This window comes from Amia ocellicauda, chromosome 19 (genome assembly GCF_036373705.1).
Source record: "Amia ocellicauda isolate fAmiCal2 chromosome 19, fAmiCal2.hap1, whole genome shotgun sequence".
Classification (NCBI taxonomy): domain Eukaryota; kingdom Metazoa; phylum Chordata; class Actinopteri; order Amiiformes; family Amiidae; genus Amia; species Amia ocellicauda.
Window position 1 is genome coordinate 7,878,613 of NC_089868.1, and position 27,067 is coordinate 7,905,679.

At 41.6% G+C, this 27,067-nt stretch overlaps 1 protein-coding gene across 2 annotated transcripts; it reads right to left on the reverse strand.

Annotated features, from left to right (window-relative positions):
* Positions 1 to 10,027: 10,027 nt before the first annotated feature.
* stx6 (syntaxin 6) lies at positions 10,028 to 27,050 on the reverse strand. Of its 2 annotated transcripts, XM_066692608.1 has the most exons (9): positions 26,869 to 27,050; positions 22,575 to 22,744; positions 21,193 to 21,287; positions 20,196 to 20,258; positions 18,441 to 18,569; positions 17,215 to 17,321; positions 15,296 to 15,390; positions 14,817 to 14,861; positions 10,028 to 13,980 (listed from the first exon to the last, which is right to left on the reverse strand). In XM_066692608.1, the coding sequence occupies exons 1-8, from the start codon at positions 26,901 to 26,903 to the stop codon at positions 14,818 to 14,820; spliced, it is 738 nt and encodes a 245-aa protein (XP_066548705.1). In that variant the 5' UTR covers positions 26,904 to 27,050; the 3' UTR covers positions 10,028 to 13,980; position 14,817. The 2 variants fall into 2 exon arrangements, with proteins under 2 accessions (XP_066548705.1, XP_066548704.1); XM_066692607.1 differs by lacking the exon at positions 14,817 to 14,861.
* Between the last annotated feature and the right edge of the window lie 17 nt (positions 27,051 to 27,067).

Here is a 27,067-nt window from a genome sequence, read left to right on the forward strand (position 1 = left end):
CCGATCCCGCCCCACAGGAGTGTGGGACAGACTGGAGGAAAAATCGCACACTATCTGATCAGGAAAGCTGATCAGGATGGCCTCTCGTTATCCTCCTAAAACCAACTTGTGTTAAGGTATGGTGTCCCATAAAATATTCTAGTGCTCACGGGCTGTAAAGCTCCACATTTTAATTGGTCTGTTGAAACTTGTTTGTCCAGCACATCCCACAGATGCTCGATTGGATTGAGATCTTGGGAATTTGGAGGCCAAGTCAACACCTTGAACTCGTGATTCATCAGACCAGGCCACCTTCTTCCATTGCTCCGTGGTCCAGTTCTGATGCTCACGTGCCCATTGTAGGTGCTTTCGGCAGTGGACAGGGGTCAGCATGGGCACCCTGACTGGTCTGCGGCTATGCAGCCCCATATGCAACAAACTGCGATGCACTGTGTGTTCTGACACCTTTCTATCAGAACCAGCATGAACTTTTTCAGCAATTTGAGCTACAGTAGCTCGTCTGTTGGATCGGACCACACGGGCCAGCCTTCGCTCCCCACGTGCATCAATGAACCTTGGCTGCCCATGACCCCGTCGCCAGTTCACCACTTTTCTTTCCTTGGACCACTTTTGATAGGTACTGACCACTGCAGACCGGGAACACCCCACAAGAGCTGCAGTTTTGGAGATGCTCTGACCCAGTCATCTAGCCATCACAATTTGTCCCTTGTCAAAGTCGCTCAGATCCTTACGCTTGCCCATTTTTCCTGCTTCTAACACATCAACTTTGAGGACAAAATGTTCACTTGCTGCCTAATATATCCCACCCACTGACAGGTGCCATGATAACGAGATTATCAGTGTTATTCACTTCACCTGCCAGTGGTCATAATGTTATGGCTGATCGGTGTATATACACTCACCTAAAGGATTATTAGGAACACCTGTTCAATTTCTCATTAATGCAATTATCTAACCAACCAATCACATGGCAGTTGCTTCAATGCATTTAGGGGTGTGGTCCTGGTCAAGACAATCTCCTGAACTCCAAACTGAATGTCTGAATGGGAAAGAAAGGTGATTTAAGCAATTTTGAGCGTGGCATGGTTGTTGGTGCCAGACGGGCTGGTCTGAGTATTTCACAATCTGCTCAGTTACTGGGATTTTCACGCACAACCATTTCTAGGGTTTACAAAGAATGGTGTGAAAAGGGAAAAACATCCAGTATGCGGCAGTCCTGTGGGCGAAAATGCCTTGTTGATGCTAGAGGTCAGAGGAGAATGGGCCGACTGATTCAAGCTGATAGAAGAGCAACTTTGACTGAAATAACCACTCGTTACAACCGAGGTATGCAGCAAAGCATTTGTGAAGCCACAACACGTACAACCTTGAGGCGGATGGGCTACAACAGCAGAAGACCCCACCGGGTACCACTCATCTCCACTACAAATAGGAAAAAGAGGTTACAATTTGCACAAGCTCACCAAAATTGGACAGTTGAAGACTGGAAAAATGTTGACTGGTCTGATGAGTCTAGATTTCTGTTGAAACATTCAGATGGTAGAGTCAGAATTTGGCGTAAACAGAATGAGAACATGGATCCATCATGCCTTGTTACCACTGTGCAGGCTGGTGGTGGTGGTGTAATGGTGTGGGGGATGTTTTCTTGGCACACTTTAGGCCCCTTAGTGCCAATTGGGCATCGTTTAAATGCCACGGCCTACCTGAGCATTGTTTCTGACCATGTCCATCCCTTTATGACCACCATGTACCCATCCTCTGATGGCTACTTCCAGCAGGATAATGCACCATGTCACAAAGGTCGAATCATTTCAAATTGGTTTCTTGAACATGACAATGAGTTCACTGTACTAAACTGGCCCCCACAGTCACCAGATCTCAACCCAATAGAGCATCTTTGGGATGTGGTGGAACGGGAGCTTCGTGCCCTGGATGTGCATCCCACGAATCTCCATCAACTGCAAGATGCTATCCTGTCAATATGGGCCAACATTTCTAAAGAATGCTTTCAGCACCTTGTTGAATCAATGCCACGTAGAATTAAGGCAGTTCTGAATGTGAAAGGGGGTCAAACACAGTATTAGTATGGTGTTCCTAATAATCCTTTAGGTGAGTGTATATGTGTGTATATGTATATGTGCATACTGTAGACATATATACTAGCAACCAAAAACAGAGTGCAAGTGGTATAAAAGGTTTTAACAGGACTGAATGAGTGAATTGGTTTTCTGATCATGGCAGAAAACATGGTTACGGATTTTAACTGGGTCTGGATTCTTAGTGGGGTGGGGTCTCACAAATGACAATGTCCACATTTTCCCTTTCATATAGTCATTTTGTGTAGATTTTCCACTCAATACATTGAGAGAGTAATAAATAAATAAATGCTATTCTACTCAACTCCCAATTGTTATGCCCATCTCAGCCTGTGAACTGGCCAAGGAAAAAGCACAGCTTTGAACCGTGATTCCCAAAGACGCACAATGGATGGCCAGTAAAGGGGGATCATTAGAGGTAAGCTTGACCCGTCTGTGCTGTGTATCCCCTCAGGGGTCTGCATGCCCACTCCTGGACTGGAAGCTCATTAGCAGTGTACGTGCAATCAGCAGTGGAGGGGAAGGCAGACTGTGGCTGTGATCTTAGCTGTCTGGAAACAGGGTGATTATTACTGGGTGCCCTTAGTGGGGGAAATGCATAATCGGCAAATGCTACACAATTGTAGAGCTAGGCAATTTGATAGCACTGCCTAGAACAGAGCTTACCAAAGCTATACAAACAAATAAAAATAAAAATACTGTACACTGGACTAGCTGAACATGTAACGTGTAACAAGGTAAATTAAGGGTTTGTTTTTAGTTCCTTTCTTTTTGTATATTTTATATCCCCCCCGGGGAAAACAAATGGAAATTGAGCTTCAAGGCATTCAAAACGGAAAACAGGAGACACTTCTTTACACAGAGAGTAGTCACAATCTGGAACAAACTCCCCAGCAATGTGGTAGAAGCTGAAAGTTAGGGAACATTTAAAAATAGACTGGATAGGATCCTTGGATCACTTAGATATTAATGGACATCAAACGAGCATGATGGGTCGAATGGCCTCCTCTCGTTTGTAAACTTTCTTATGTTCTTATGTTCTTATTTATTTTTTCCCATACATGCAAACTTGTCTACACACATACTAACACACACACCTGATGACATAACTATATCTGTATGTATATTAATGCACATCTCCTGGGTTTGCATATGTACCCTGCCTTGTTACAGCCAACACCATTTTTGAGTCACAGAGCTAGCTGGATAAGAAGGTGGCTGCTTCTTTATCTACGGATTAACACAGGGGGGAAGGGGGGGAAGGGGGGGAAGAGCCTGTAGAGACCTGGGGTGTGAGAGGTGGTGACAGATGTGTGGGGGTCTCAGGTGTTTCACATAGCTTGTGGAGACCACTGGGAAGAGGGGAGCGGGGAGAGGGAACAGGGGGCGTTGATCAATACCAAGCCTGCCTCCTAGTCCGACATCTCGAGGTGAGAATCGCATTAGAAAACACATGTGCCTCATCATCGGTCTGCAAAAAGGGACTTGCAGAAAAACTGAAGCTGGCAAGGCAAGGCTTCTTCTCTTGATGGATGATGGCATTTATTACTGCAGTGACAGATTGAAAATATATATAACAAGCCATCTAACAGATAAGCACACAGAGCAAGAAGAGTGTCCCAACACTGAAGTCTTTTGAAATCCGCAGATTTTATTGTTCCATTGTAGGCTACAATGTTGTGGAGTAGAATAGTGCAAAAAGTGCTAAGCAGGTGTTTCAGTCAACAATTGACCACTAAATATAAATATAGAGCCGTAAACAGCATCGATACCTGCTAGCACTGCACAGAAAAGAAAAATACAGGTGTCTTCTTCAGCAAAGTTAGCAGCTGATTTTCTGCTCTTGCCACAGTGTGTGTGTGTCCAGCATTTCAAACTGAACCATATCATTCTTTATACCAGTATTTTACTTTAGAGAATTATGTTCCATTACGAATTTTTGGCCCATACCTTCTATCCATTATGCACATTTCACATGGGTTGCCTGCAACACAAGGCAAGCACAGGAGCAAGTGTTATAAGGGGATAAGACAGATGATTACTGCAGTGAAGATGGTTTCTACACACCCACTGGCAGATGGCTTAAGAATGAAGAGGAACCAATTGACCATTAAAGACCCCCCCCACCAACACACACACACACACACACACACACACACACACACACACACACTCCAGCTTCAAACACACAAGGGTATTTCAACCTAGCAGGTGTGTAAAATTGTGTTTTCCTGCATGAAGAATGAAATTCATGAGCAGCAATCTGACAGTGGTACACAATTCTGTAACTAAATCAAGAGCTGATTTTTTCACCTTATTAGTGCCCTACTTTCATAAGACCAATTCCAACTCCAGCTTAGTAGCACTGATACTTATTCTGAGGAGTGCTCAGCCCTAAATGCCCTTGTCACACACATTATTTTTCAGGTAGCTGCATTTTGTTGTGGCAAACTTTGACTACACACCAGCTTTCCATATTCCTCCCACAAAGTGTGTCATGTCTCTTCATCATGGCTCTTTGTGACAACCGAGCAGAGAACAATTAATTCATCGTTTTTTTTTCCTGTAGTGTGGTCAAGTCTGCGTCAACCTACCTCCTTGTATTGGTGTCACTATAACAGCTTATCGCCTCCATCTGCAAAGGATATATCCTTGACTGAAACACTGGATCCACAGCTCTGCTTCTGTCTGTATGTGACTGTGTGTTATATGTAGAGCCGACCTGTGGGCATTAGTGCTTATGCTTTTACCCCAGCCTTTGACACTCCCGTGTGCGTTCTGCTGTTTGTCAATCTCCCCCCAGCACAGCATTTGTCCAACTGCCTTTCACTGTGAGGCTGTGTTTGACTTTGTGAGAGAATGTGTGTGGCTGGGCCTCCATCGAAGCGAGGGCGCTTCTCTCTGCCTAAAAGCCAGTGCATCCACAACAAAGCTGACTGTGTAAAGGGGTTTGCTTGTGCCAGGATGTTACCTGTGCAAGTTGCTCGTGCCTCCGTGCCTTTGTGTCTGTGCCTACGTGTGCATGAAGGGTTAAGGCCCCAGGCAGTCTGCCTCCCTCTCTTGTTTCCCAGGCCCTGCATTGCTATGCTAATTAGCCCAGCTGTCTAGGCCAGCTTGTGCCTAGGTCCCCATGAGAGCGTGTGCTCAGCTGTCTTTCGGTCTGCTTTTATTTTTTTTTCCTTCCCCTGCTTTCTTTCTCTCCCCGGATAAAAGGCCAGGCTGGGAACCTGCAGGCCACACCTGCTGCCACGCAATCCGCTCCCTCTCTCTTCCCCCACCCCCACCATCTCTCTTGCAAAATAATTAGCCAGGACTAGCCTTTGTGCAACCCCCTCTGTCCCTGACTCCCCCCCAAATCTCTGTTTCCTGGGGTGTTAACTCATCACAGTCACAGAGATTAGGAAGCAAACTCCAATTTCATTTCTCTGACTGACTGGACTGGCATCAGGACTGCACAGAGCAGCACTGGACCACACTATGTTCACTTCCGTCAGAGCTACCTGGGTTCACCGCATGTCAGTTCACATCAGTCATGCGTCATGCAGCTCACAGTTTTATATGTCACTGTTCTGGCTTTTGTACACCTAGTGTAGGCTTCTTGTGAGCAATGAGCAATGATGAAAGACAAAAGAGGACAAATTAAGTATTTGTTAGGGTCTAATGTTACTAACCTTTTTGGGTTCTGAGCTGCACTTTTGTCCCACTCACATAGCTGCTTCACTTTTTGTAAAAGAACGCCCCAAACTAATTCTCACCCGACATCTCAAAAGAGGGGCCCTGTGTTTCTTAACATGCTGAACACACTGGCGTGACATTTACACTTTTAAGTTTTGAGATGCGAAGTAAAGACATTCAGAACTGCAGAAAATAACATTCTGGTGCATGTATGGGGCCTCGCTGACTAATCGTACACTTTGGCAACAACAGACCCCTTCATAGCACCACTTCTCCCGTCTTCTGCTTCCAAATTGCAATCCCAATTCTGTCAGATTCCTCCCAACCTGAAAACAATGCAATGTGAAAGTGGGCTGCGTCTGGAGGCCAATTAAGCATCACCCACGCACTTTTTCCTAATTCTACTCGAAAAGGGCCGTCAGATTTGCCTTGGGAGGGGGAAAAAAAACGTCCAAACAGGGAGAGACTAGTGACTTGATTGGGACTGATCGGGTTGTGGAGTCTCTGCAAATATTGAATTACGAGGAAGGTTTGATATGACTGAACGAGGCAGTGAGGGAAGACAGAAATGTACATACACACGTCCCAAAAGCAGCCTGTCTTAAAAAGAAAGAAAAAAAGTCCACCCAAATAAATGTCTACTGAACTGACTGATAGATGGGAAATGTAAGCAAATGTTTATGTAGGGCTGTTTGTGTCACCTTATATTCACATATAATGTTTTGTTTTGTATTTTGCTTTGGGGCTAATCACAAATGGATCTCATGAATCCTGTAACACCAATCAGTGCTGCATTGTGTATAGGGTATATTGTCAAAAGTGTAGAATTGAGAACAAGGGCAGTAATGTTAAGACTGTACAATGCACTAGTTAGACCTCATCTGAAAAACTGTGTACAGTTCTGGGCTCCACACTTCAAGAAAGATATCGCTGCTCTAGAGGCAGTTCAGAGGAGATCAACCAGACTTATTCCATGTCTGAAGGGAATGTCCTACTGAGAGACTGAGGGAACTGAACCTTTTCACCCTGGAACAGATGAGACTATGTGGGGACTTGATCCTAGTCTTCAAAATCATGAAAGGCATCGACCACATCAAATCAGAGGAGCTTTTCCAGATCAGCAGGGACACACGGACCCGCAGACACAAATTTAAATTGGGCTTCAAGGCATTCAAGACAGAAAACAGGAGACACTTCTTCACACAGAGAGGCGTCACAATCTGAACAAACTCCTCAGTGATGTGGTTGAAACTGATAATTTGGGAACATTTAAGAATAGACTTGATAGGATCCTTGGACAACTTAGTTATTAATGGACACCAAACGAGCACGATGGGGTGAATGGCCTCCTCTCATTTGTAAACTTTCTTATGTTCTTATGTGCAATCCTGACCAGAGAGCAGCTCTTTGGAGGTCCAGAGAGCCCAGGCTTTAATGAGATTTGAGTGCTAACACTCCACAATGGTGATGTTCCTTGAGATCCTCACTGGCCAGAACACACAAACCAGTTCATAGCCAAGACAGCCAACAAATACTCTCAGAAGGCTACACATGAGGTCAGGCACCAAGACTATCAGAGCCGAGCTGTCGTCCCGAGTTGGGCTGCTGTCACTGAATTGAGAAACGGGAGCTGGCAGAGGGCTGGGCCTGGAGGACAACAATAAATCAACTCCGGTGGAATGCAGACACGTGGCCGTCTGTGCTGTACATTCCACACAGGCCACAACGAAACATTAGACTGAAACAGGAAGATCTTTCCCCTCTTAAAAGATAATGCATCTAAATGAGTTAATACCCGTTCGTTAGAATACTGGGGCTCAAGTGGTGGCAACTACAAAATGCAACGACAGGAAAATATAAAAAATATAAAACACATCCTAATTCACGTACAATGGCGAGATCTAAAATAATGCAATACACCAAAATCTGCAAGCGATTAACAAACAAATCACACAATTCCAATGGCACTTTAACAAACAGGTACCAAAGAGCAAAGTTATTTCTGACTTTTAAGTTGTGGCGTGAAGTATCACACATTGTGGATACAGTATTTTCTGTCCAGAGAAATAGGAATTCATAAAAAAAAACTTGCTTTAGTTGTGTTCATCTCACTCTATCATCAAAACAAACCTACCTAGATGCCTATTTATAGAGCTGCATTTTTACTGTAACTGTTTAGGTTAAGCCCCTTGGTCAACAGGAAGGCTGGGAGTGGGGAATGGATTGAAGACAGTATAGTTACCATTTTCACTTGTCATGCAAACAAATGAAAGAGCCTGCTGTAGGGGCGACCGTTAAAGGATGGCTAGTTGTGCGAAAGTCCGAAACAAGTCCTAAACAGCAAATAGGTGGGCCCCTATTACTGTGGGCAGACAGAGTCACAGCAGTGTATCTGGTCCCTGCCCTGCCCTCCTGAACCCTGGGCTTTGAAATCCTATTGATTCCAGCTCTCACGCCAGACCCTCACCCGCACTTCCCCCGATGCGGTCGGCAGGAGACGAGAGAGACGTTGACAAAAGGTTGCTGCCGCTCAAAACACCCACCCCTCCCCTGTGGCGCTGCTCAGTCCCCTGTCAGACAGCTCAGCGCCTCTAATTGAGCTCTGCGCCACAATGCTGGCTGAATCGATTATTCCCGTCTGATAACGGTGCCGCCACTACATCAGGGCGCCTCTCGACAAGCGCCACTCTAGATTTTCGGCACCTTCTCCCCGGGGCCACGTTTGGTGCGTCTTACGGTTGCGCCCGCTACATTTTGATGTTCAAAAGGATAACCGGCAGCGAATGTCCTTATTTTGTGTTTTCTTTATGCTCCGGCTCAAACCACAGACTACAAAGACCAATGCACCAGATCATCACACACACATACATAATATACATATAAATTCACCTGTCCTGACTGCGATCACCCACTCACGGGGTCCATGTAGGCCAGACTGTTAAGGATGAGACGGTTTTTAAATCAATATTCACAGAATGAGCAGATGTCCCCCGGCTACTGTGCTTCGATGAGACCGGCGGTTTAGCCTGACCAGCCCCCAGTTTGTTCTGTCCGCGAAACAAAGCTCCCTAGACTGGCACCACAGACCTCACCTCACAGGCCTGCTTTGTTCTACTTTATCTTCACAATCATTTTCTTTTCCGGTTTTGTATTTTTTCTTTTACATTAAAGATGCTATACAGAATCATCTTATTATATATTCATATTTAGATTACTGAAAAACTCAGCAAGTAGTTGTTAAAATACCAGTTAACTGAACAGAGTTTAAACAGGGCTGTAATACTTCTATTGGGAACTCCACAGAAAATTATCATAATTACTAGCAGCCCCCCAGATCCCAGACCATTTTCCTGCTATCTTTAATAGCACATGTACTTGACAGAATGCATGCTTTCAATAAACTATTAGTAAAATAAGTAGAATATAATACACAATGTTAATAAAATAACAGATATGTGAATAACATTGGTCAAAATTAGAGGCGGCAGGACTTTTACTTTGTGAATGCAAATATAACAGCAGTAGTACTTAGGCTTCTGGCTGCCTGAGTAGAAAGTTGTGGGTTAAATCCCAGGTGGGGGGGCCCCTGCTATTGTACGCTTGAGCAAGGTACTTTACCTAGATTGCTCCAGTGAAGACTATATAAATGGGTAATTTATGTGTATTTTTTTTATAAACAATAATATTGTGATATATTGTAACCATTGCTAGAATGTCTACTAAGAAATAAGATATCTGGGTTGTCAGTTGATCAAACAAATAAAAACTCTTCAAGGCTGTATTCATGGTGCTCATGGTTGTTGCATCGCAATGAAATACTGCTTTAGTGGTTCGCTTATTTTCAAGTTTACTGTAAGTCATGATTGCATTAAGATCGTACATAAGGGTTTCATTGAAGTAATGTCTAGATGGAATTCAGATCAATAAGCTTCCAGCACACAGACCATTAAGAGTAACCTTTTCTCACCTTCTTCTGTCTTTATGAAGTCTGCATTCTACCATCAATGAGAAAGAAAAAAAAACTGGAGACGGCCGGAACAGCTCTAATATGCATGTCTCAAGAGCCGCCATTCATGAAGTCTAAAGGTCAACCTAAACCCTACGAAACTCACTCCCTTCAGCGATAGAAAAGTCATGTGCTTTTGGAAACCCCCCCACCACACACCCAGGCAGCCAGCCAGCCAGCCAGCCATCCATCCATCCATCCATCCATCTTTATAAGCACTGCCCTAAAGAATGACACCACACATTTCAGGTCTGCAGCGTTTTTGAAATGAATTAGTATGATTCGCAGCAACTGCTTTTATTTAGGTCAACTCAGGCCTGGCAGTCAGTGAACCAGTCAATGATGAACCTCACAGTATGACAACGGTGGGGGTCAGGCAGAGCAAAGAATGATATTGACATACTCCAGTAGCATCAGGAGCTGCATACCCCAAACAAGAGTAGCATACAGTAGTTCAGCACAGACATCAGTTTATAAATAGGCACAGCAAACAGCCTCCTTCCAAGATCACTTTTTTCTTCTATTCACAACCCTGAATGGGACAAGTGTTTGATTGTACAATAATGTGCTTCACATTTTTATTTCATTTTTTTTTTTTTTACATTGCATAATGGGCATGTTGATTCTTACACAAGAAAATTATAGATGTCTAAAGAAGGTTATAGAAACAATAGGACCATATTTTATACATTAACATTTAGTTGGAGTGGTTCTTGATCCTTTATTTTTTGGATTTCACACTTCAAAAACAAGAGCTCAAATGCTGTAAGGCTGGATGGGTGCTGCTCTTCGATTACATTCTTATTGAATGTACAGGGATTCTAGTTTAGAGGCTCCTCTTAAAACACGGGGAAAAGACTTGCATGAGAAAGGTCATGTAATGGTTCCTTCACAACATCCTGCTTCATTTCAACTAGGGTATGGGGTTGCTAAATGACACCCTCCAGTCCAGCCCCAGGAAACCTTGAGTCAACTTTTACACACAGCAGTAACTACCACCAGAGTAAACAAAAGTCAAGGTATTTGTTATGTACGATGTGCTAATATTATGCGTTTAATATTACATAACTAACATTAGCACAGTAACGTTATATTTTCATTTACTGCTATAGATTTATAAGGCCTGTATTGGTTCTACATTTGACCGAAACAAAACCGCATATTATGTTTTCTGTGGTGCAGAGGAATGGAAATTGGGGTTGGACTGTAGGTGGGGGGGGTTGGGGATTACCAAGATTGGAAACAAGTCAGCTCTTGGGAACTCATCTGGGTCACTGCTCATCTACCCTAGCTCCACCTGGAGTTTGTGAGATTTAAATTAGATTTGTCCAGCAAAGGAGAAAACTGATCATTAACTTTAAGAACAACAAAAATCCAATTAAGCTGTCTGGATCAAGTGGTTACAATCTGGGCGTGCAAAAGACACGATTTGTCCATGATTCCTGTTCTTGTGCTGAGGATATCTATTCACAAGCTCTGAAAATGTCAGCCGGTCAGGAACGAAGCCCAAAAATAACATGTAGGATCCCACTGTTTCTCCTTCGATTGCAGTGAAGGGGCCAAATCTAAAGCCAGGCCTGGTCAACTACCTATGCATACATTACCAATGGAAAATCCAAAATTGCTTCCTCACACAAGAAAAGGAGTTTTTTCATTTTTTAAACAGGAAGCTGGCTAGTTTAGTCATTTTTATAACCAAGTCGACTTTCCAAAATAGCTGCAACATCCAAACTCACTGTCTGCTCTGAAAAACAGGTAACTTTACAAGAGAATGAGACACTAAATGCTGAATACTGATAATTCCCTCATTATAATATTATATCCAGACACACTCCCTTTCTCCTGTCACTGTTTGCTAGTCCACAATATACTGAGCCCCTATATATAATGATCAGCGAAATCCAGCAAGCTCATTGGTCAGAAGAATTTGGGCCAAGTGATATTAAAGAGATGCTCTCACTCCGATAGCTTAAAAAGCATTAAACAAGCAAATGTGCTACAAAATGAACAACAGGCCATGGTTTCAGTTTATGGGACATAATTGCCAGGTGGGCTGTTAGTTCCTAATTGGCTGTCTTGCATGAGACGTTAGTTCAGTAACTGTTCACTATGGAAGACACCCTTACTGGACATCACGTTTGGGCACTCCAGGTGCAAAGGGATGGGCATGAAAAAGAAGGATTGATTTTAAAATAGAACATTGACTTTAATAAAAAATTAAATTAAAAAAAATAAAAACAAAACTAACAAAAACGAAATAAAACCGAAAAGAACTTGGTTATTAAGTGGGACACAGACTCAAGCAACAAATAAAATGCTCAGCGTCATGCGTGCGGCTATAGCAATCACAGACATTTTTTTTTAAGCTGTTAACACTGTGGATAAATGGCAAATTACAGCAGTGTTATTTCCTAATAACAATGTCAGTGGGAGATAAATTCCAATACTAAATGGTACTGAACAACCCAGAAAGCACCATTTCACATGGCTGGAGAGTGGTAACGATCGGAAAAATTAATGTAGTTGCTCAGTTTAGTGTTAGTGCTGTAACTGTAAAAAGCTACTTAAAAATACTTTCTGAAATGGTAAGAGTTCCAGTGTTTGTTTTCTTTAACACAGCATCTGTTAATGTATTTAGAAGTACACACAGGCTGGAATACAGTATTTAAAAGACACACAATAGCAATTAAAACAAAACAAAAAAATTCCCCCAACAGAGAGACAGATCTGGAATGCAGTGCAAATTACTGTAATTCAAATTAGAGAGTAGATGCTCTTAATAAGTGGCTCATTGTTGGCAGTACTGATGACGGTCATCATATTTTAATTAATCTCTAATGACCATTTCCTTATTTCAACTGGATCTACATTCAAAGCAATCGTTCCTCACACCCTGAAGATTAAAAGTCTCCACGAAATAACAACCAACAGCTGTGATCATCTTAACTTAACTGGGTCCCTGCATTATAACTGGTGCTCAAAAACACTTGGCCAAAACTGACAAATCTAGGGAGTCCTTTTGTTTCTGCTAAGATGTACCATAATAAGTAAAACTTGCAAACCAAAGCAAACCCATTTTAGCTGGAAAACAGCAATGCATTAAAGCACCTTAAAATAATGCATCACAAAACCCTTTTAAGTCAGGTTTTAAAAACAGTCAGCTCATTTGAATACAATGCAAGCGTCATTGTCCCAGATCTGCTGTGGAGGACAGCAGTGAACCGGGGGTTACCCATTACAGTCTCAGCCAGGGATTTAGTGATCACCCTGCCAGGAACTGATTATTCCAACAGCAACACAGCGAGAGAGAAGGTGCCGAGAGACAGGGGAGCACTAAAGGTTTGCAGATACTGGCCCTTGACGTCTACTCAGTCTGCAAAAAGGAGGAACTAAACCAATCGACCTAAGCCTCAAGGGGCTTAGTGGTTTTCAACCCTGAATTCTATGTTTTGAGGGGAATACAGAAGTTGTACATGGGTTAAAGAGTCATGATTGGAGTGAAGAGCTTTGCCTAATCTTTTAAACACCAAGACCACAGTCATATCAGACAGCAAGGGACCACTTTTTGACTTCCCAAAAAACTGGGAATTTCAGGAAGGGAAGGTAACAACATTGTGAAAACGCTCTCACAATTCACCAGAAGGGGCTTCCACTGTCTTTGCAAAGGGATGCGGGCCCTTCCAAATGAAACGCTCAATGCAAAGACAAATTCACTGGGGGAATCGAGTTGTTCAGGTGTGTCACAAAATCTCTACTTGGGCTAGTGTGAATTTATTCAAGGGTATCTACAAACCAAACTACACAGTGCTACGTGTAGTTTGAGGCTAGGCTTGCACTTCTGTTAAGATTAGAACATCACATAAAAATAAGAAAATAGAAAGAACCAAAATAAAATGAAAAAAAGAGGGAGGGGGGCGGGGAGAAATCTCAGTGTTATACTTTGGTGGTTACCAAAAAATTGAGACGACTGAGAAAACACTCAAAAGCCGTAAACATGTTTCTCTTAACATTACAAAAGAAAAACATAGCAGGAGTGAAAAAGGTTCTGCCGTCTCTTCACTGTACAAGTCCAACGCTCAGGGAGACCGGGTCCTCAATCAGCACAGTCTGAGGGAGCTTCAACTGATCACAGGACGAAGAAGAGAATCAGCACTACAAACAGGATGGCCAGGAGGATCCCGATGGCACACCACTGGCGTCGATCTGCACAACACGGAAGGAAAAGCGAGACAGTCACTCTATAGCACCGATCATTGTGCGTCTAGCCCACAGCCCACATTGTACAATTGTACATTTCCTGAGAATTCAAAAATCTGAACTGAAACTTACATAACATAAAACATTTGAAATGCAGGCTGGAAGAAAGGAGACGGGGACAGCACCGAACTGATCAATCAGTTTCTATGGTTTGTGTGTTTTGTTTGTATGAGACAGTGAAAAACCCAAGTGTGAGAAGAAAAAAAAAAAAAAAAAAAAAACTGTGTCAGAACAGTGACAAGTACCAAAAAGGTGGCAGGATTTCCTGGAAGGGAAACATTTTATCATGCTTCCTGTCTCGGCACCAAACACTTCCTGTCGGCCCCTAGGTTAAGTCCCGGGGTTTGAAAACAATGCCTTATTAGGAGGTGCCACCATGAGAAAGGCCCACCTTTCCTTCCCCTCTGAAAGCTCCAGTTCACCTCAGGAAACCATATCAACACCTACCTGTCAACAGGAAGTGGTTAACTATAGCTGCTACTGTTCACTTCCACCTTAAAGGAGGTAACACAGAAACACTCCTCTTTGTTCTCATAAGCAGGGGCCTGTTTCATTTTCATAATAGTGGAATTTCCTGCTTGGGTTTCCCCCCCCCCCCCCCCCCATTTTCTACCTAGTTTCTAATTCACTGTTCTGACTTCACCACAATCGAGTGTGAGTGCTAATAACGAAAATCTATTTTCATCTCTTCTGACTTAGAAAAATTAGTAGAAAAATCAATCGCCTGGCCTTACAGCAGACCAGCATAATAAGAGGTGATTAGATATTTGAGTGGAAATCACCTTAAAGGAACCGGGGATGGTTTCCACTGTTGGCCAAGGGAGCTGCTGCAAAGTAACATGCCCACCTCCACTGTCAATATGCCTTCATTCACCATGATAAAAATGAACAAACTTCACGGCAGGTAAATTATTAGTGCCTTGTTCTTCTTACAGTGTATAAGTAAAGGTTAAAAACTTGACAGAGAATGTGAACCTTCTGTAATGTAGCCCAAAAAACAAACATGGATTGATTGCAGAATACAAAATATAATTACAAAAACGTCCCAAGACACAATCAAACCTCCAAAGAAGGACAGCAAATTAATCTATTAATAGTAGCCTACAGAATGACCTGCACTGCAATAAGGGGACAGAACAGGATAGGGTACAGGACACTAAGAGTAAACTGATTGGGCTCATTTCAAGAGCAGCTCACGTGTTTAAAGCTCCTATTGTTCTTTCCTGCTATGCTGAGGGGGTTGTATGCAGACAGGACTTACCACTGGTCATGTGGGAGACTTTGGCCAGCTTCTTCATGACGTTGTCCAGCCGGGATTGGGTGTTGTCCATATCGTGAGTGAAGTCGTCAAGCATCCTGCAGGAGATGGGAAGGAGATGAAGTAAGGCCCCAAGTGCATTAACTGAGCACTGAAGTACCTTGGAACCCCCCCTGGAAAACTGTGATTTCCGGAATCTCTATTTCCTGTATTAGCAGTTTATATAAACATGCATGTGCACTCACACACCGGTATCAAGTTACACTCAAAGTTTTCAGCTTATGATACATCATATGACCTTTGAGGCCAGTGGGTGAACTCGTTGCATCCAGCTGGAGTTCTTGCTATGAGGAGCTAGCAAGCGAAACTGCAAAACTATTTTCAGCTCTATCTATGACAGTGGCTCCCAGATTAAAGATGACCCTAAAATGCCACAGCCCGTCACAGAGGACTCTGTGCTTATTTTTATTAAGAACACCTGAGCCCATACACAGACACGGAATAATTAGTCCAAGTCATCATGAATACAAATCACCACTGTTCTTCAGCATTTCCTGTGGAGCACATCTTAATTTTTCTGCTTTTACTCTTTTCCCCCTTCCTGAAACTCTTCAGAGTCTGCTGGGAACAGTGTTCAGTTTTTTTCTAAACCACGATATAAATAGTTTTCTGTGCTTTTCACATTATTTGCATACTACAAACACTGTTGGCTGCCTGCTGGTGTGAAGCATTGTTTATTAAGAGTACACCTGGCCACATACAGTAGTAAGTATGTCATCTGGCTTCCCAACACTCTTCCAATCTAATTTTATTCCCATGTTGTCATTCATTACATTTTTCATCCAGTTACGGTTTTCTTTTAAAAAAAAAAAAAAAAAAAAAAAAAAAATCTATCTTGTTTGGATAGCATAACAGAATTAACCACGAGATCACAACAGACAGGCCTTTCCTTATGTACAAAGTGAGTTAAGGATTACATTAAACTAATCCATTGATACATTAAGGAAAAATGTCCAGCTCTACCAGGCACAAGAGACATTTCTCACAGGGTCTCATCTGTTTTGGGTAAATCTGTGGTTCTATGTATTAACAACATCTGGCTAGGTCCCTTTTCTTCCCCCTATGAAAATAGACTTCTACCAGTGATTTTAAGTGGAGAAAAGCCATATCCCTGTCCACTGAAATAAAAAAAAGCCATCGTCTTTGAGAACTTTACTTCACCTGCCAGCTCGTAAAATCTCATTGGCAAGTCCAATAAATTCAAAACTGACACATACATAACCACACATTAAAGGCCTGCTAACTATGTACTGTATACATCATCTAATCACAGCTGCCGTGTTTACCGTTAATTTAGAGAGAATCATTTTTCAGTTGTAAAAACTTTCCACAGGTGAAATACAGCCAGGTCCACCATAAAGTGGTTTTGAACTTTAAAAAGCTACATCAACACATGAGACTGAGACAGAGCTGTAATTGAATGGCTACTTATGAAATCAGCTCCATGCCTGACAAACACTTAAGAACAATATTCTTAGGAGACAGATGCACCATTCCTCTCCCTTGACCACACATTCTAGCACTGGGTAGCAGACACAGTCCAAGCTAGGAATGGAATATGAAGCAGTGGGGTGAATGGAACTAAAAGTATGTAAATTAAAGCGACCGCTCACGTTAGCTTAAGGAACTGCCTACCACACAGTGTGGTGTTTGAGGAATTCAAAAAGGGGGACGAGAGTTATTCTGGGCCCCTTCCGAGCCAGTTATGCATCCTAATATAGAACAACCATTCTGTGGAATAATTCTATGGTCTCACAAGTTGCTTACACCTCAGAGATGCCCACCAGCAAGACAACAGCTGCACCGCCCCCCCGGCCCGGGCACAGCCTTTTCCAGCACTTGTGGGGTTGTGCATTACTTACACAGCCTGCTCCTCCAGCTCCTGGCCAATGCGCTGCGACATGTTCTTCAGTACGCCGATGCTGCCCGATACCAGCTCCAGCTGATCATCCTGCTGCTCTGCGATGAGCTGAGATCACAATAACCTACATCAGCACCACAACTCACACATGTACACACACACACAAGTCCTGGAACATTCTCTCACAAGGCTACAACCTGCAACAGGAGCCACTGTATTATTTATTTATTTATTTATTGGCAGACACCACAAGCATTACTAAAGTGCACCAGTACAATTCAACACAAAATGTGTTTGCTTACATAGAAACGCACAATTTCAGAATTACAAAAGTGCAGAAGTACACTTAAAAAATACAAAGCAAATATCCTAGTTCAAAGAGGTGAGAAGTGAAGATGTGATGCACTGAGGTAACAGCTAAGGGAGGGGGTGAGAAATCACAGTGAACAACAGGAGATCTAACAATGTATAAGTAAGCAGGAGCATAAAGAAGCATAGTAAAACAGGCATGCACACAAGTCTGCACATTTTTGTTTATAACTCACTCAAAATTTAAATCATTCATTACACTACAATAAAGAGAAACGTGGCAATAATGTCATGAAAAGAAATGCCACAATACAAATAAGCACTTATAAATGGGAAACGTCTGCTGCAATCAATAAGGACCTTGACCCTTGACCTTCCTGTGACTACAGAAGGAGAGCTGTCTGATGTTTCCTTTGTTAGCAAGCATCCAAAGTATGCAGACAATGACACCAGCTAGAGATCGCCTGAGAAAATCTGCAGGGTTCATGTTGGTACAGTGATTGAGAACAGAGCTTCGAAGAAAAAGCTTAGAAAGAAAAGTTCTGTACTGATCAATAGCTTCACAGGGGATACAGTGGATTTAAGAGGTTGAACCAAAGGCCGAACATTTAGGCCTAAATGACATCATACTCAATATAAAACAAAAACAATAACAGATCTGATAAGTTGTTATTATTATTATATCTCTTAGCAGACACCATTTTCTAGGGGGACTTAATTGTTACAATATCACATTATTGTTAGATACAATTACAGCCCTATCCCATAGGTTCTAGGACTTAAAGGGGAGGGGTCCTAACGGAGTTCTTCACTGTAAAGAGAGAACTGGGAAAGGTAGTTATCAGCATTCATTCTTCCTGTGTTTTTCTCCTGTGGACTTTGCAACTGTGGGATGTTTGAACTGCTGGGTGTTCCTACCTGTTGTTGAGCCTGCTGGTCATCTATGAACTGGGAGTTGGCAGATTGTAGCTCGCGGTCCAGCCGTGTGTATTTGTTCCCCCCAGCCTGCCATCCTGGAGCTTGAGTCATGTTGCCTCCCAACAGAGCCTAGGGGCCAGAAAGCGACATTAAGAAAACTGGGCAAGCCCCTGAGCTAAAGCATAAAAATCTCCGCAGCCATAACAACACTGAAGGAGTGTTTAAAAAAAAAAAAAAAATCAATATGCAGTTTCTGCACCTTGACGAAATAGAAATGAAGAGGTCTTCTTACATAAAACCCCCAAGTTAATATTTTTCCCCTTTTCAAAATCATGCTGTAAGTGTCCATAGTACCAGTGCAATGTTCCTATTCCTATGTGTATTTGCATGAGATTAACAAGCAGTTATTCATGCTGTGTAAAGAATAACAGTACAGCACCCGATAAGACATTAGTTTATCAATATTTTCTATTTCTTATGAATGATTTAATTAACTGACAGTAACCAGGCTCCTCCAGGCCAATTTTAAATACATGGTATTAAGACTAAATGAGGACTCTCAAGAGATAATCTCATTAATAAACCTACAGAGCCTGCCAAAGTCTTCTGAGACTTGTGCAGGACACTGCCACTAACACTTAAGGAAGACATTGTAAATACTGAGGGGGGAAAAAATATTTATATAAAACATTTTATTGTTAATAATTTCAATTTCAAAGCTAAAAAAATCATGGGTATGAAGCAGTATGTTAGAACCCATTACACGGTCTGCAGTGCAGTGTGTCAAAGTAGGCCACAGTAACTGCAACTCTATAGAGTCACTTCAAAGCTCAAGTGCTCGAGGTGTGATCAGAAATTATAATAAACAAGCAGAAAAAGCATCCTCTAAACACAAAGAAATGTGGATATACAATTTGTAATTTAAAATAATTGATATAAGCTAGGAATCAGTTACTTAGTGTGATTACAGTGGGCAAAACCAGTTCCTTCCCTGACTGAACTGTGGCATCTTTCTCTTGAATAAAACCAAACATTAAAAGGAAAGTCGTTTGTTCAGTACTCTCTATGATGTTCGAAAACTGGACAGTATGTAAACAATGTTGACCAAAACTATATGCATGACAACCTCTACTTCGCCAGCTGTTATAACAGAAGCTGCTGACATGGTCAAAAAGGGCTTGACCGTGAATTCAAATTACCCTTCAGAAGCACAGACCAATACTCGAGAGAGAGAGAGAGAGAGAGAGAGAGCTGTGACAATGTTGGATAGACCAACACAGTGGCAGATGAGCACACATCTTATTGCCTATGACCACTGTTTGAGTAATTTAACCTATACCACAATGTCAGACCACAAGATATCTGAAACTGGGAGTCAGGTGAACAAGTGTGACAAACACTTCAACATCTGTTAAGCTCTGTAGCAAATTTGTATTGTTATAATGCATAAATCAAAACCACATCTTGGGCATAAGGCTGTTTTGTGTGCATTTCCCTACACTCTGCCACTAAAAGAGACACACACAACAGCCACGAGAATATGAATGAACTTCTCAGCGATCAAATATTCAAGATGAGATTTCAGCTAAACCCATGTCAGTTAATCTGGCCCGAGGTTCATTCATAATTCTCCTAATTGGGGATTCTACAGTTGCTTTGAAGATATTTCTGGATTTAGCTTTACAAAGCAAATTAAACAAACGCAACACACAGAATTAAACATTCCCGGCAACCTAACCAAAACAGCCCACCTACCTGTCTGTTTTTACGCTCTGACATCGCCTGTGCCATAGGGCTAGACATATGGTCCTTCATTTCCTGAAAAGGAAAATTACATAGAGATTATTCATAAATACTAAATTACAAAACCAAGTTCTGGTATTATTGTTCATCGTTTCATTAATGCTAACACTGATAATAAGGATGACACATTCATTACATTCAAACAATCCACAGACACTTGGCACAGCTGTGGTACTGCAGTTATGAGTCACTCACAATCTCTTTGGGGGAACAGCATTGCACATCAAAGCTGATGTTTTCCCACAGCACAGACGGCAGGCTTTTATGATGTACCAAGGAAGAACAAAAGTCAATTGACAAAACAATGTCAAAATGTCATGTGGCGCCCACAGCAGAACATGGAGGTGGTTCAGATGGGGGGTTGGGAATGTTTTGCAGGAGATCCAGCACAGACACTGCATCATTTCTCCAGCCCTCAGCTTCATACAAGGTGACTTATGGGCAGATATGGCAAAAATTTATATGATATGGGCCACATTTAGTGTAACTTAAGTGTATCAGAGGGAACCGCAGAGCATATTGAATTGATGTGCAGGACTTACAAGTGATATGAAAGGAGCTTCAATAAACAGACAATAGTTGACAGTATTACACTGCTAAAGCATGACAATAGCCAGAGCATCAAATGGTATCCTGTACAGCAATAGTAAACATGCCTTCTATTGGATTCTCTTAACAAGATTTAACACCTTTTCATGGGAATACATTTTCTTCTGATTGTTAAGTCTGGTTGTAAATATGAAAGTTGAGATCCCTTAACACTGACTACCAATAATAAAGCAAATTGTCACTAAGTCCTGTCACCAGGTTTTAAGAGCAGCAATGGCAGTTAAAGAGATCGCAGAAATATTTTGATCCATGCAGTGAAAGGACGCATACTGAATCTCAGAAACAAAGCAAACACCTTCCCCAAAAAGCCCTTACGAGCAGTTACAACCGCCACCCTTACCTTCACAATCTGCCGTGTACTGGTGATAAAGGCTTTCCTCTTTGTCAGCTCCACGGTGTCCAGGTTGAATTTCCTTGGGTTGGACTCCACTATACTTACACCAGATTTAAGGAAGACACCTTGACTTTTCTGGGGTTATAATGAGTCATTTTGCAAATATTTTCAACAGAACCTCCAGGTTTGCATCGAAATTTGTTTGTTTTTACATATTTGTCTGAACAAATTTCAGTCAATGTTCGGCCAATAAATTACAACTGTAAATTACCACTGTATACAAGCATTGGGATGAGAAGGTTGGTCCAAATTTTGTTTGAATACAGGGATGCTCTGTGCATCATCAATCATGAAAGGTCTCTTTCAAGGTACAAAGGAAAGGCAAATGACCTCAGCTGCAATTTCATTTTATCAGTGGAAGATGTTATATGTCTATCAGTCTTGTTTAAGCTCTGAATTGAAGACCGGAGCAGGGGGGACCTGACTAGCCATATGATAATACCCAACTGTACAGCATTTGAAACGGCCCTTACTACAATAAGGCTTACAAAAGATTACCACTGGACAATGACTACAAATAATCCAGCACAGGTATGTGATGCTTAGATTTCACTGCTGCACCAGGTGTGGCCACACTCTGGCTCTTGACAGCTGCAACTGTTTTTAGATAGTTAACTAACAGTGCATCTTTCCCAGGTCTTCAGCACTGCATATATACCTTCCAAGTTCAAATGTACTTGCCTAACAACACAACACAATGTAAAAAGAACTTGAAACAAGTAGCTGGAAATAAAAATAAAAACTATTAAGAAATGCCCCTTAGTGTGCAATGCACAGTCCCCATCACCACAATCCTCCTCACTGATCGCTTCTGCCTCATGTCACCCTGCCTGTCACGTAGCCCCCCACTCCGTTTCTCACTCAACATCAGTCAGGGAATCACCCTGTGCAGTCAGAGAGGAGCTAATACAAATTGCAGCCCTTCAATTTCATTACAGCTGATCAGCATGGGACCTGAATATCAAGGCACTGAGTTAGAAACAAAGGAATCCATCTTAAAATATTTCAAAAACACATTTATCTACTCCTTTTATTTGGCAAACAGGGCTCCGATACACGTTCCAACACGTTCCTTAACAGAAGAGCTTAACCGACAGAGTCCGTCATGGTGTGCGCACAGCCCAGAGCTGTCTGAAGACAGGAGTAATCAGATAATCCCATCTCTTTGAAACCAGATATTCTTCCCTGCAACTCACATCGCCCAAGCACTTGTTCCGTTTACCCCTATACTCCTGTATTCCCACGGTCATTTGTCCAACACCACCTATTACTATGCTCAGTCCCCCACCGCCGACTGCCTGATGACAGGACACACAGCAAGAGGATATTGATGGTTTCATCTAGGTCCTCCAGGTCCCACTCAATGGAGCGCAGGCTGTTGCGGAGCTCGTTGGTGGTCCAGTCCACCTCCTCCTTGGTGGCTCCACTGGGGTCCTGCAGGAGCTCGCTCCATCGCTGGTACAGCCCCTGTGCAGTGTTCACTGCCTTCTGCACCTCCCTGCCAAAACACACCAACAATGCAAGCGTCCTTTAGACCATCAGCCCAGCCTGGAACACTCCAATAAGATTAACATTCTATAGCTGTGGTCCTCAAAATGATGCATACGTGCCGTTGAGCCCAAACAGCCTAGCCACCACAAGCTTGTTGTTTTTATACATTTTGGGAATCTACGATCAGTAAGATGTGGGGTTTGCTATAACATGTATTTTTCAATTTCTGTGTTCATCAGGGACATGACTGATACACTGGTGGAATGAGCTGTCCATGAGCATTCAAAGTGAACATTGTCTTGCCTCCTTTTGACAACGTGTGTTTAGACAACAGCTGGACACCACTCTAATATCTTCATTTAAGTCACTGTAATGTGTAGTGTTTTAAATTGGAATGTTATTTCCCCTTCTATATTTGTGACGGCATAGAAAATTTTAAAGTGTCCAAGTCTGAAAGTTCAGACACAAACCAACCCCGCAAAAGGCTGGCATGCCTCTCCTCCGCAAACAATGCTGCTGCTATTGTCAGGAGTATTGGAAGCATTAAAATGGCTCCGTACAGATTTCTCAAAACTGGTGGCATAAAACTGAACAAGGGAAGCAAATTTGTATTGTATGATGCGAAGTTAGGTAGCCCATTTGGGAAATCGTATACATTTTCACTCGTTCAAAAACGGTCTACATCCTGATGTTGTTGAATTAATTTCATTGTAAATATACAACAGGGAACACCCTACCATGTCCGTTATGAAGGACTGTTGAAAGGCAAAAATGTATTATATGTTTAGTTTGATGGGATAAAGGAACAAAGATTAAGATCTTACAATGGGGTTGATGGGCAACTCCCTCCTGATATTAATCAGTGTTTCACTCAAACATTTGCTCTTTTCTTGGGAAATGTCTGGCAAATAAGAGAAAGAACATCTATTCTTTATTCCCCAGATACAACCTTGAAGGTTACACAGGTGAAGTCAAACTTTTACAATGGATGTGTGCCTTAAAGATGGTTTAGTCTATATTGACTAAGGGCTGTACAAAATCAAAACTTTGATTCGCAAATTACAAAACTGTACCCTGTTGCGTTTTGATATAGGCTATCAATAGTATCAAATGCCTTCTAACAATACATTTAACCATGATAGGGTACAGATTTGTATGTTGCGATTCCCGGGCATAATTTATATCCCAGATATTGCTGAATCTTTAAAGACTGAAGGAGGGCTTTTCATAAGTTTTTTTTTTTTTTTCCTCGACTGTAAGAACAAAACCCTTCATTAAATAACCTCTGGAAACAACACCATGAATTCAAGCAATTCACAAGTAAAAGGATAGGGAATAACAGGACAGACCTAAAAAAGCAATAGTAAAGTACACATTACAGGAACTGCTGTTTAATAATTGCTTTCATTCTACACAGTTAAGGAATAAGTGGTTTTCATGATTGAGCTCTGGACTGATTTGCCTCAGTTATGTACCAATTAACCTCAGGTGTTTATCAGTGATTACCCACCCTAGCTGATTCTGCACCTAGCCTGCCGAAAGGTAGCACCTTGCTAAACAAGCTAAACTCCATATCGAAATTAGCATTCTGCTAACATATGCATGCAACTATGCTAAAGTCATTTAATATAACACCATATATTTTTCTAAAGAACAGTTTTAAGTTCAGGTGCAAAAACTGAGGCAAGTGTATGTAAATAAACACATTCCTAACTATATTAATCACCTGGGCCCTGTTCCTCGTACCTGGTTTAACTAATTCAGGAAAATTAGCCTGATTAAATTAATACGATAATTTAAGTTTCCTATGGTAATTTACTCAGCTGGACTTAAACTTGCTTTGAGGAACTGAAAAGGCAGACAAGGAACAGGGCTCTGGGCTCTAAAAATGGTATGCCTTGAACGACGTTGCTTGAAAATAGCAGTTAACAGAATCTCAACGCACCTGCAGCAGAGGTGGATGACGGGTTCTCTATAAATAGCGATCAGGGCCTACAGATTGTGAGGCCTTGGATGGATTTCAGTCTTGGTGATTTCCCATGTAATTCCCATAGGATGCATTTGCAATCTGCAGCGATAACTTTTTTTTTTTTTTGTATGCAGTAATACTTAATCATTCTAAATCAAAATCATTCCATCCACCAAGGCAAGAAAGAAGCCAATGAGGAACACCCTGCAATTAAATAACCATTCACTGTATCTGCAAATTACATCTCCTGTCCCACTTACACCAGAGCTACATATAAGGTTTCCATTCAATACAGGCAATGGTGTATGTATAGAACTCAACCTATTGAATCACTACAATTGAATGATTAAGAACTGGAAGTAAATGGGGAGGAAGGGAGGGAATCAAAGTGGAGCCATTGATTCTGGCCTGATCTATGAACTGATTAAAATCCCAAATTGGTACCCCTTTCAGAGTTTAAAGTAAAAAGAAAAAATCCCATCTACTAATAAAACCATAAACATTTCTGATTAATAAAACTAGGACAACACTGCATGAAATTAACCAGGTTCTCATCGTTTATTAATTTCTTTGTATGACATTTGCCCATTGGCCCAGGGCTGCAATTATCCTGCAACACACAAAATACACCATTTGCTACCTGAATCAGAGTGTTTTACTTAAGGTTGATAGAAGTCTCATATAGTACAAATACATAGCGATGTATACATAAATAAGATAGGTTTCAATCAGAATTCTCTAAATGTCAATTAAATAACTTAAATCAAACTAAACAATTACGGACCAAATCAACACTTGACTACGCAGATCATAAAATACGTCCTTCTACATTGATGGGCTGGGGTAAAGATGTAATCCGATAAACATAAAACTACAGCAGATGGTGCAATGTTGTCTTTGAAGGGGGAAAAAACAGCAGAAGGGAAAAAGACAAAAGAGGGCATCTATACATTTGTTTGCTTTTTTGAACAGATTACTTTCACTGTGCTAATCTCCCTGGGAAAAACAATACAAAAAAACAACAGACAAACCAAAGCCAAGTTGATCTATCAGACATGTGGTTAACTGTGTATGTGTGTGTGTTGTGTGTGTGTGGTACTGTAAAATGTTTACACAGCTTTGATGGGCATTTTCATAAAGCCCATATATTATTACAATGCACTAGTAGTATAGTGTAGGGAAAGTTTGTATCTGATACAGTGTTAGATTGAGGGTATTGTTCATCACAGGTTGTGAAGTAAAAATTAAAAAAATAAACATCTGTGGTAAACTGTGATTTCAAAATATTTTATCAGTGTTTATTTTGCATTAGTCAAATGGATTATAGGCTTCCCCCCCTTTGTCATCCTTGTATGTGTGTATTTTCAACACACACATCTCCCTTTTGTTTAGCTAATACTTCTAATGCAGTTAACACTATGTTTAACAATTAAACGAGACTTATTCACTGAAAACATTGTATTACATAAACAAGCAGAAGAAAGTTAAGTTTAGCCACAGTGTTAATTCCTTTCTATATATGCATGCTGGTTTAAGTATGTGTATAAGCAACTAAAATTTTTGCCAGCCACCTTACCCCCCATTGTTTTTTTTTTGTTTTTTTTAAACACTATATTGAAAACCATGAGTATCGTCCAATTAAATGGGTGCTATTTATTTCGAGAGCTAACAGAGCAGAGTGATTGAGTAATTTAATTGAAACTAGGTGTTATCCAAATTAAAATGTCAATTACTTGTATGACACTGAAAGACGTTTAATTCGACACTTTCAATCAGGCGATCTGGATTGAAACATTTTCTTAAATTGTTTTGTCTATTCAGATTTGTCCTAAGCAAGACTGACAAGAAAACTTAGTTAAACCAAGCTTGGCATCTACTCGCTTATGGTAGTACCCATGTTAACATGTATAGGTGGGCATCAGCAGTAGTTCAACCCGTTACTTCTATTTGCGACACTGGACAACATAACCGAACATTTAAACGATGTATACGTGGTTTTAATGTTGTATGTATTGTATGAAAATACAACTTTAAGGCGACACCGAGACGATTCAGCCGTCTAGACATGGGCTCTGGCGACGCGGTTAACGAGCCCTCGGCTGCTCTAGGTTTGATAACAATCCACCATTGTTCCAGCTCAGCACAGCAGCCTGCATCCTCACCCCTTCACCACGAAAAACGGGTCCTCCATCGACATGCTGCAGCTGTGGTCGTGCTCATCAAAGTCTGGGCTCCCTCATACTCCAGTAATCACTCGGTAACAATAATGATGAGGTCTAGATGGTATTTTCTGTTGAGGTGCAGAAACTCGACGCCTTCCCCTCTATCGCCATTGCTGATTTGATCTCCATCCGGGTCGGA

Bases quoted from the DNA above. Each gene is read 5' to 3' on its own strand.
- stx6 (XM_066692607.1), bottom strand. From the start codon at position 26,903: ATGTCGATGGAGGACCCGTTTTTCGTGGTGAAGGG. The intron at 22,745-26,868 runs GTGAGGATGCAG...GTGTTTTGGCAG, and splicing joins CCGTTTTTCGTGGTGAAGGG to GGAGGTGCAGAAGGCAGTGA. The intron at 18,570-20,195 runs GTAGGTGGGCTG...TCTGGCCCCTAG, and splicing joins CAGAGCGTAAAAACAGACAG to GCTCTGTTGGGAGGCAACAT.